The following is an 11876-nucleotide window of genomic DNA, read 5'->3' on the forward strand; positions in this document are numbered from 1 at the left end:
TTTGATAAATATTTGTTAGTTGTTGTTTGTTTGTTTATGCTGCTGTTGATATTGATGCTGCTGTTTTTACTGTTTATTTTGTTGCTTTTGTCAATCTATACATAATATACATATAGATATTTTATTTCAACATATAAATCTATTTTAACAAAAATATTTTCACTTTTTTCTTCTCCCCCCCCCCATGTTGCTCCATATACTCTATTAAATATTATCCAAAGCATGGAAGTGAGTGTATAACGCTCTGTGTGACGTTATTGAGTTTTAGTTGTAGCGTTTTGTTTATAGTTTTCGTTTGAAAAACCAGCAAAAACATTAAAGAAGGGAGAAAAATGAAGAAAAAAAAAATATTGTATATCAAGCTTTCAACTTTCGATAGCATTGAAAAATACAAATGTCAAGTATTTTGTGACCACTTGTCGCTAAAAGAAAAATCCATCAATCATTTGTTGTGGTTGCCATCAGCGTCGAAAGTTGTAGAGAGAACACACAAAAAAACCTATTTAAAGGAAAATAAATTAATATGTTGTTTGTGGCCATACGAATGAAATTTTTTTGTGCAGAGGGGAAGGGGGCAAAGTTGGCAGAAATAAATAAATATATTTAAAAAAAAAAACTATATGTTCACTTTTATTGTTGTTGATTATTTAAAGCGTTTAAGCGGAAAAAACAAGTTGAAATATTTAAAGCAATTAAACAATTATGAAAAATATTTTTGGAAATATTTTATGAAAAATAAAGTCGGGTGTGAAATAGTTATGACAGCTGGATATGCTACAGTATAGTACAGTGCTAAAAATTTAAAACATTTAAAATCACTTGATTTATACATATTTCTATTACTTTAAATTAAAATTTGAAATTAAAACTCCTATTATTGATTTTTTTTGTTTAAACAATAATATTGTACACAGTTCCACTTAAACCTTATTATTTGGTTTAATTCCTCTAGCATTAAAATTGTTTGTCTTGCTGTAGATTTTATTTTTTTTTGTTTCTCCCAAATAATTTGTTTAATTTTGTAGTATTTTTGTGTTGTTTTGTTAATTTCCTCTAAAGCATAAATTGCATTTTCAACAACTAAATTTATTGTTTATTTTACCAATTATACAATTTAATTAAATTGTTTTATTTTATTTATTTATTTTATGTATTTTTTTCCTAGTGCAATTATTGTTTTTATTGCTGTTATTTATCTATCTGCTGTTGTAACAATATATAGTTTATGGCTGAATACATATATGTTTGTATATACAATTCCATTATATACATTTATACATTTCCATGTTTAGTATATAAACAATTTCCATTTAATTTTCATTAGCTCTATTGTTGTTCTGCATTTAATTAATGAATAACCAAATTAAAACTAAATTATAGCAGAAAAAAAAACACCCAAACAAACAAACATTGAACTCTATGTTTATCTCAAAATAAGATCATAAAATATTGTTGGTTTTATGCTGACCTTCTGGAAAAATATTTGGAATTTGAAAGGTAAATTTTGTTTTAGACAAAAACACATTTTAGCAGATAATAAGCAAATAAGATTTAAGGTTAAACAAATATTAATTTGTATTTAAATAATAAGTTTTTTTTTGGCAAGTAATTTACATTTTTAATTATTAAATAGTAATTTATTCGAATGCGTTGTGTTTTTGGGGGTATCACAAAACAAAACCTATTAGTTGGTTAGAAAATATATAACGAAAAGTTTAAAATCAATTTACACTAACATACGGATTGCTGTATACAAATTACAAAGAGATCTATTACGTTTCCCTGATATGATACCAAGCAATTGATAATAGTACTGAAGTCTAATGATCATGCGGAGCACACAAAGTACTGTCAAAATTGACTCAGTTGGGATTCAGAGAGTTCACATGTTAGTATCACTAACACGTCAAGTTTATTGAAGAGAACGGAGAGAAAATTGGAAAGATTTTCCCACTTTTCTTCCTCTCTCTTTTGTAAACTCAAAACTTGAAGTATGTGAACAGAATTTATTACAAGTAAGAAAGTATGGTCGGTCAAGCCCGACCATATAATACCCTACACTAAGTAAAAGAGTAAAAACATTTTTCTTTTAAAATTTCAATAATTTGTATTTTTGAGTGATTTTCGGAAGTGGGCCTTATATGGGGGCTATGACCAATTATGGACCGATCACCATGAAATTAGGTCGTGTGATTTGTGTATATATAAAAGTTTACTATGTTGAATTTTGTGAGTATACCAACACTTTTGAGCGATTTATGCACGTTAAAGTGATTTTCGGAAGCGGGTCTATATGGGAACTATGACTAATTATGGACCGATAGTGACAAAATTTGGTGACATGAATTTTGTATATATAAAACTTATCTGGAGCGCAATTTGTTGAGATACATTTATAAATTAAACATTTATGACCGATAAAGTCCAATTTCGGAAGAACATTTGTATGGGGGCTAGGTGAAATAATGGACCGATTTCAGCCAGTTTCAATAGACTTGGTCCTTGGGCCGAAAAATTTGATCGAAATATCTTCAAAATTGCGACCTGTACTCTGCGCACAAGGTTTACATGGACAGCCAGCCAGCCAGCCGACCAGACGGACGGACGGAAAAGGGGAGATACTACTGGATTATAAAACTTTATACAGCTAGTAACTTGTGCAAATATGAACAGATTGCAATAAATTGTACTTTGTTATATATCAAATATGAAAATAAAGAAAATCCTGTTTATTTCTCAAAATTATGTCTTATAGTTTAAAATATATTTAAATTTTAATTTAAGCTACCTATATGTTACCGTTGTTTTTGCTATCTGACCCATTGAGTACAGCCAGACGTATTTCAAGAGTTGCAATACTTAGAGATATTCATGTAAGACCTGTGCAAAGTAAATGTTCTTTAATGTTTTAAATTCTTAAATTGATTTACGTTAGTGTAAATCATGTTTACTTTTAAAATACAAGAGAACAATTAATGATTTTTATCTAGATTTATTTCTTATTGTTCTAAGTTGTTTGTTATTAAAAATCAATAATATCGGTGCAATAGCGTAAAAATTGTAAACTAAAATGTTAGACCATCACAATCACATTTTAATAAAATCACAATATTCAACATAGTGACGATGACTTATTTTGTTGTTGTAATATGTATATCATAATTCACTTTGTTGTAATTTTTATACAGTTTAAGAAAAAGCAACAACAAACAAAATGTGTATATGTTTGTGATAATGACATTGTAATAATGAAAAAAGTTCCTTCTCAAAAATATACAGCCTAACTATAAAAGAATTTTTAAAGTTAATTTTTGTTAAAGTCGACTTTATTTTAAAATAGAACTTTTTTTTCAATGAATGTAAATCAAAATAAAAAGCCTATTTTAAAATAATAAAACCACATTTTAAATTATATTTGAAATTTGTTTTGTGGTGAGAAATTTAAAATAATAGTCAACTTTATGGACTTAAAATCGAATACAAGGCTTTTGTGGTTAGGCTGACAATTTTAAAAAAAGGTACATTTTTGAAAATATAACTTTGAAAAGGATGCTTTTATAAATTAGTTATTTAAAAAATTATATTTTTAGAAAAAAATTTTATTTTCTAAAAACTATTTTTTAAAAATTAAAATAAAATATAAAAAAACAATTCTAAAAACTTTTTTAATTTCTAAAAAGATTTATAAATATACTTTTTAAAAAAATATAATTTTTAAAAAGGTATTTTTTCAAAATATAATTTTTGGGTAAGGTACTTTTTTATAAAGTATTTTGAATTAAATTTTTAAGAGCTTTGAAAGTTTGCGTATTTCATGCTATATGAATTATAATTGAAATTAATTGAAATTTAAATTATTTCTCAATGCAAAATTTCTTTTCAAAAAGTGAAATACTTAAAACTTCAATATTAATAATTAATTTAACTAAATACAACAACTGTCTATATTTATGATATTTATATGTTATGCATGAATGTGTATTTATTTATTGTTGCTTTAAAAAAATATAAGGGTAAAAGCTGTATTTGTCTGTAAATGTTGGTTTACCATTATTATTTATAATTTTCATTTTATTAATTTAAAAAAAAAGTTATTCACATCCCCTCTAAAAATATGCATTGTAATTTTTGTGTGAACTCCTACATACTACATAGTTACATGCCAAAGTTAAATTGGTAAAAGGCAATTTATTGAAATAGTCATTTAAATGTTTGCGTTGTTGTTGGTTTATTTTTGGTAACAACAAAGTGGCTGGCTGACTGTTCAATGTTGCTAAAAGTTCAACAGATAAATAAACGTATTTAAATTATAATTTCATTTCGATTCATTTGGATTCGTTATTTTTTATTTTTTATATTTTTTTTTTTTTTGATATTTGTAAGGCCACAAAAATATTTTTTTTGCGGTTTGTTTTTGAGTGCAAAAATACAGGGAAATTCTGTTAAAAGTGTATATAAAAGTTTATAATTAATTTATGCTTTCAAATCCATATGTATAGAGAAGAAGTGCAGGCAATTTTAATTCACTTAAAAATTTAATAATTTTATGGATATATTTTGTTTTTTTTTCGTATGCAGTAGGTACTTATTTAAATAGATTTAAAAGGTTATGTGTTTATGAACATAGTTAAGTGTAGTAGGGTGGTAGAGAAAAAATTAGGTTTTCAAAAAAAATATTCAAAATTTCATAGTTTAAAGGAGAAACTGGAATAAATATAAAAACAAATTAGAATGTTAGTTTTCAGATGTGCCGATTTTATCTCCTCAAACAGAATTACAGCAGTATGCTAACTTTTACACTTTACAACAACAATTTAAGCAGTAAACACTACTAATGTTGAAAATTTTTGTATAAAATATAAAAACTTGTTCGATGTTGTCTCCTATTTTGTTTCATAACCATTTTATTAGTAAACCAATTTAGCTAAAAGTCAATACCAAAGTCCTTAATACAAGTGTTAATATTTGGTATAAATATTGTTCATTTCTGTTTCGTGTATTGAACATGAAAGTGTTTTCTACACACATTTGGATATTAATAAATTGAACATGTCTTAGATTTTGGCTCATAACTTTTTTCCTACTAATATCCAGTATCTCACCATTTATTCTGATAAAGCGTTCACAAAATTACATATTCTTAAAGATTATATTCTTTTCTGAGAGTTGATCGTACACAATTTTGCAACCTGACCAGTAGTTCTGAAGAAACAGATTTATTACACCTGTTTTGGTGTAAATATGCTTATTTCATAAGTTGTAAACTAATTTAAGTTACGCTCACATTGTTAAAATATTTTACAAAATAATAATGATACGATTATTATACAATACAAAATCTAACAAATTTAAAAATCTTCAGCCTAACCACAAAAGCAATTTTTAGGTAAATTTTTGTTAAAGTCGACATTATTTCGTTTTTTTTTTTGTTAAAATATTAAAACTAAATTTTAATTTCTGTTCAAAATTTGTTTTATGTTACGAAAATTAAAATAATAGCCGACTTTAATTACTTAAAATTTACTTTTAAGCTTTTGTGGTTAGGCCGCTTAATTTTGTTAATAATTTTTTGAGATGCTGTGAAATTAGTTTTGGAATTTTTTTGGTTGAACTGTGAATTTAAGAATATCAAAATTTTTATTTGTTTCATGCAAATATTATTCATTAGACCCACCATCAATAAATAAATATCTATCGCAGACAATAGTATATATATTCTAGATCCTTATTATACTCTAAGACGATTTAGCTATGTCTGTCCGTCTGTTGAAAACACGATAGTGTCCAAACAAAATGAGCTCGCTGTCTGAATTTTCCCCAAATACTCCCCGTTGATAAGGTTTCTTTGCTATTGAAAATGGGTAATATTGGTCCATGATTTCACCTAGCCCCCTACAAATTTAGCCCGGAATACTGTTTGAGCAGTCATAAATATGCTGGTTATGCTGCAATCGGGATAAAATTTTGCACAAATTACTCTAAACTTATACTGTAAAGCATGGCGAAAATCGGGAAATATTCGTATATAGTACCCATTTAGAAAACGACTTGAACATTCGTAACGGTGATGCGATGAAAAAAACACTTGGAAAGCCACCTACCGCGGGTTATAGGCTTGGCTGAGTACATTACAAATTGTGTCTAAAACTTTCAGAAACAATCTCAAATTCAGAAGTTATTCTAAAAAAACCGCTTTCAGTCATGTTCGTCAACGTATCGACCTTTAACTCAGTCAGTTTTTGTCCGACTTAAAATTTTTTAAAGGGTTTGGAAAGAAAACTGATTATGCTTTTAAATGTAGGGTTTTTTTGATATATTTGTATGCTATAATATAATATAAGAATTGTTTTTATTAAGAATTTCTATAAGAAAAACTAAATTTATCAACTTTTTTGAATTTAGTCGATTTTCATTAATTTTTTTGATATGAAAGCTTATACAAATTTATACCAATGTATAAAGAAAATTTAGTTCTTAACAAAAAATGGTTTTAATTATTCAAATCGCATGAAAATTGTAAAAGTTATTCAACTTTTCATTAACACCCTTTATATTATGTTATCCCCCAGCGCATATAAATAAAAACAAGTAAGAGAGCTATATTCGGCTGTGCCGAAACCTATATACCCTTCACCAAATTATACTTAAAAATATTTTTTTTTAAATATTTTTATTTAAACAGAATTATATTTTTTTTTAATTGTTTTTAAAAATTATTTTTAAAATTTTTTTATTTAATTTTTTTTTAAAAAAGTTTTTTTAAATTTTTTTTTTTTTTGAAAACAGAATTTAAGACATAAAGAAATTTTTTGAAGAAAAAAAAATTCGGGTTAAAAAATATTTTTCCCGATTTACGTCCAGCCTTTAGGTAGTGTCACACATGACAAATATTTGACAAAAAAGACGTAACCACTAAATAAAATACATTACATACATTTTTTCGATTTAAATAGCAACCGAGCTGGAAGAATTCTCGACATATTGATGTATGAATCATATATGTAAATTATTTGGGGGTACGTAAAGTTGATTTCAACATACAGACGGACAGACGGACATGGTTATATCGACACCTCTATCTATAACGATCCAGGATATATATACTTTGTGGGGTCGCTAGTAAAAAGTGTACAAATTACAAATGGAATGACAAACTTATATATACCCTTGCCACTCATGGCGAAGGGTAAAAAAACGTAAATTTTTTCGAACTTTTTTCGAAAAAGTTTAATAACTTTTGCAAATATAAACCGATTTTAAAAAGTATTCTCTCATTTTTGTCTATATAAAATAGCCTTTAAAACATTTTATGAAAACTTAATTCTATCCGTGATTGCTTAAAATTTTAAAATCTGTATAAAAATGTGTGAGTTGGAAATACTAAAGTACTACGGCCTACCCTAAAACAGTTTTTTTTTTAAAAATAACTAAAATTCTAAGGATTTTTCAAAATCTTTGAAAACGTTTCTGACAAAAAGTGTAATTTTATTGCAGAGTGTAATTAATATAGTGATGAAATTAGGCATAAACAAGTTTTATTTAAACCTTAATATTTCAATCAAATTTCAATTTAAAAAAAAAAAAAAATATTTTTTGTTTCCTTTTTTTAATAAGAATTTCAACCTGCAATTAGGTACTACTTTCAAACAAAATTAACTATTTAAAAGTTAATGTCATTAACAGAAATAATGTTCTTTCTTTAAACATTTCTTTCTTTAAGAGCTACTAAGTAAATAAATTATTAACACTAATTTGCTTAACAAATAGCTTCAGTTCACCCTTTTAATTTATAGACCTTAAAATGCTTAACACTTTTAGTGTGAACATAAATCTACAAATCTCTCTCTCCTCCCCTATTGTAAGTCCAATAAATTTTGTTTAATATATTTTTAAATTTTAAACTTGATATAAACTATAAATTATTATTATTTTTTTTTTTGTTAAATAACAATTTATTACTAAAGTAATTAAGTGAAACTTTTAGTAAATTTGTGGTAACTAAAACACTTAAATTTTTGAATTTTGAACAAACACACAAACATTCAACCAATATGTACTATGATTGATTAAAATTTTAACTGAAAACACACAAATTCACAGTAAATTGTGGTGGAACCAGCAACAAGTCAATTGAGTGTGTAAAATAAATTTTATGAAATTATGTAAAAATTAAACGTTAATAAACAAGGGCTGCTGCAAATTATTGAAATATCATGTTGAATATACTACATGTATTTAATATGTTTAATTTTTTTTATTGTTGAATTAATTGTCAATCATACGCTTAAGTGAGCTTAATGCTTGACTTTGTGATGATTTTTTTTTTAACATTAATTTAATTATACACAGGATTTTTACTCGTTTTTTTTAATATATTATGAAATATTTGTTGTTTTTTATTGAAATTTTAATAAATTTTTGTAAATAATATTAAAACACTTACAGCCATTTTGTAATTTTTAAAGGATTTTTAATGGTAAGAGTTTGAAATGAATTTAATGGAACGTTTGCTAATTTGTCTTTAACGATCGCAACCGAATAAACGACTAACGCAGAAATACGCCTCAATTTTCCATTTGTTCCCAAAAATTCTAAGCAAAAACAAAAATTTTGAAAAACCAAAAGCAAAAAAACAACAAAACAATGCAAATTAAAGAAACTGAATAGAAAAACACACAAAATTTTGGTAAATGAAACTTGTATATAGCTTCATATATTGTATATGTATGTAACTGTGTATGTAAAAGCTTTATGGCCACAATTTTCTAATGAATTAATGAAGATCATTCACCAGATTGAAAGACAATAATGACGTCAAGTTTTGTTTTTCAAAAACAAACCAAAAATTAAAAGAAAAACACTAAAAATTCTAATAAACTCAATGTAGGCGTTTAAATGTTTTCTTTGCAGACGCTACATTTTATGATTCCTTTAGAAAACTAAAACAACAACAAAATATTAGTTTGTTTTAATAATTGGGAACTACCCAAAAAACAACAAGAAACAACAATAAAACCATCAACAACCCACCACGAATCTATAGAACGGAAGTGAAATTTAGCTAGAAATTAGCAAAATACTTAAAATTATTTAGAAAACATTGTTTAAATTCAAGTTCATGTTTATTATTTGTTTTTTCTATACCTAAAGGTAAAATATCTAAATTATTTTCACCTTAAATTTTAATGTTTTCAAACAATAATACGTATAATATAATAAAAATTAGACTACAAGTTGAAGGCTTTTCAAAAATGTCTTTAATCGCCTCAAAAATGTCTGGCGTGGCGCGTGGGTGGGTACACGCCACACACTCATAGCTAAACAGCTGTTACAAATCATACTACAAAACCCCCAAATACTTGTGGCACTTTCTTAAGTACACACTCTTGAAAAACTATTTGATTTTCTAAAAAAATCCATTGGCCTCACAATATTTACAGTTTTCGTTTTTGTTAAGCTGATGATTGTAGATTTCCATCAGTTTTCCTCTTTTCAGTATTTTTTTTTTTCTTATTTATTTTTGTAAAAATTATTTCATTTTATATAAATAAATAAACAAATACATCTTTATTATACAATGTTTGTTTTTTATGTACTTCTTCTTTTATTTATATGAATGTTTTTTTTTTTGTTATTAATTTTATAAAAAAAATTATTTGAATATTGTATGTTTTATGTACATAAATATATACAGATTTATTTGTATTTGTTTTCTGCTACTAAATCAATTTTATTTTGTTTTCTTTAGAAATTTTAATGGAACTCATAATTAAATTTTGAAATTAAAAGCAGCAGAAAAATGTAAATAAATTAATCAAAAGAATAAAAATGAAGAAAAATAATTATATGTATGTATATTAGAAATATACCGTAAGTATATTAAAAAGGTACGCTACACTAATTTTTATAAAGATGTACTCTTTCTTTTCTATATAAGATTCCAGAATATATTTATTTTTGCAGATCTTCCACCAATATTTCGATGTGCTACTAACAGCATAACCTTTTTGTTGGTTATATAGACCCATAGATTCACATTACTATATATATTCAGGGTTCTCATAAGATCTAGCTATGTCCGTCCGTCCGTCTGTCTGTCTGTCTGTTGCAAACACATAGGGCCCTAACGAAAGGAGCTATCTAGCTGAAATTTTTCATAAATACTCTCTGTATTGTTTGGCAATATTGGTCATTAATTTCATCTAGCCCCCATACAAATGTCCCCCCGGAATACTGTTTGAGCAGCCATAAAATTTGCGCAAATTAGTTCTAAGTACCCTGATATTATACTGTAAAGTATTGCGAAAATCGGACAATATTCTTACCTAGTCCCCAAACAAGATCCCCCTCAGAAAATTACTTGAATATTAAAAACTGTCTTGTAATAATTAATACCGCTATGAAATTGAACATAAACAAGTTTTATATGAAACTAAATCTCTTTAAAAACTTTTTCCAAGATCGGTCCATAATTGCCATTACCAAAGAAACAACCTGAAATTAAAATTTAAGGAAATATATTTCGAAATGAATTTTAATACATTTGTGACCAAAATCTAAACTTATTGAACAGATAATTTTCGTAATTGAAACACAAAAAATAACCAAAATGTGTTTTCAAGTACGAAAATTATCTATTAAATAAGTTTTGTATTTGAAATTCAACCAATAACGAAAATTGTACATTCAATTGTCAAAATAATCAAATTCAAAACTCAAAATTCAATAGAAAATATCAAGAAATTTTGTTTTTGAGCAAATGAATACTTGATTTAATTATGAAATAATGGAAACCAGTTCAATATGTGACAAATATTTGAATTGAAACGGTTTAAAAAATAGTTTTTTCTGTGTAGGTACGTAGAGTTAAAATTTGCATTGCTAATTAATTGAACTTTTTCCAACTACTTTGACCCAAACTCGAAATTTCTAATAAAATCAAATTCAAAACTCAAAATTCAATAGAAAATATCAAGAAATTTTGTTTTTGAGCAAATGAATACTTGATTTAATTATGAAATAATGGAAACCAGTTCAATATGTGACAAATATTTGAATTGAAACGGTTTAAAAAATAGTTTTTTCTGTGTAGGTACGTAGAGTTAAAATTTGCATTGCTAATTAATTGAACTTTTTCCAACTACTTTGACCCAAACTCGAAATTTCTAATAAATTTCTTTTAAAGTTATTCCATATTGCTAAAATTATCTGAATTTTCTTTCAATTGGGTGTATGACTTAAAAATTCAGGATTTTTTTAAATGTTTAGCTTTTATTTTGAACCATTTGTAGTCAAAGTATTGGCCTTTGTTTGCTATGTTCCCTTCCTATCTTTCAGGCAACATATGGATTCCTAGCCCAAAGAACAGCTCATCTTCTGATGCCAAGAACGAATCAATTCAATTTCGGATTCTCTGTTCTGAAGTTGAGCGTATCCCAGAGAGAGTGTTCTATATCGATCGAATCAAATAGTAGTCGGACGGAGCGAGTTCTCCTCCTCTTTCTAAATAGTTTTTAACAGATTGTCTGGCCGCATATACTGGGCATTTTTCGCCCAATGCTCCCTACAAACGAATCAGTTGCATTCTGTACAGATTCCCTGTGATCTGGTCAGATTTCAGCAGCTCATAATAGATAGGAGGCTTTTGCTCCCACCAAATACAGAGCATTACCTTATCGCCATGGATGTTTAACTTTGGTGCCGATTCGGCTGGCTTGCTTCTTACGCTTCGGGTTATTGTAGTGGATCCATTTTTAATCGCAATTACTGACTTCGTACAAAACTGATTTTCTTTTATGCATTTCGAGGTGCAAAATCATTTTAAAAGGTCTTTCTTCATCAATTCGTATGGTATCCAATTACCCTACTTTTGGATG

General features: G+C 26.5%; 1 protein-coding gene across 1 annotated transcript in view; it reads right to left on the reverse strand.

The window, feature by feature from the left end:
- The window catches only part of LOC135963658 (myophilin), a 21240-nt gene extending 12658 nt beyond the window's left edge, over positions 1–8582 (reverse strand). The window contains exon 1 of the mRNA XM_065515601.1: positions 8444–8582. Within this exon, the coding sequence (XP_065371673.1) occupies positions 8444–8449 (6 nt within the window). The 5' untranslated portion in view covers positions 8450–8582. The remainder of the gene's footprint in view (positions 1–8443) is intronic.
- Positions 8583–11876: the final 3294 nt, after the last annotated feature.

Source organism: Calliphora vicina, chromosome 1 (genome assembly GCF_958450345.1).
Source record: "Calliphora vicina chromosome 1, idCalVici1.1, whole genome shotgun sequence".
NCBI lineage: Eukaryota > Metazoa > Arthropoda > Insecta > Diptera > Calliphoridae > Calliphora > Calliphora vicina.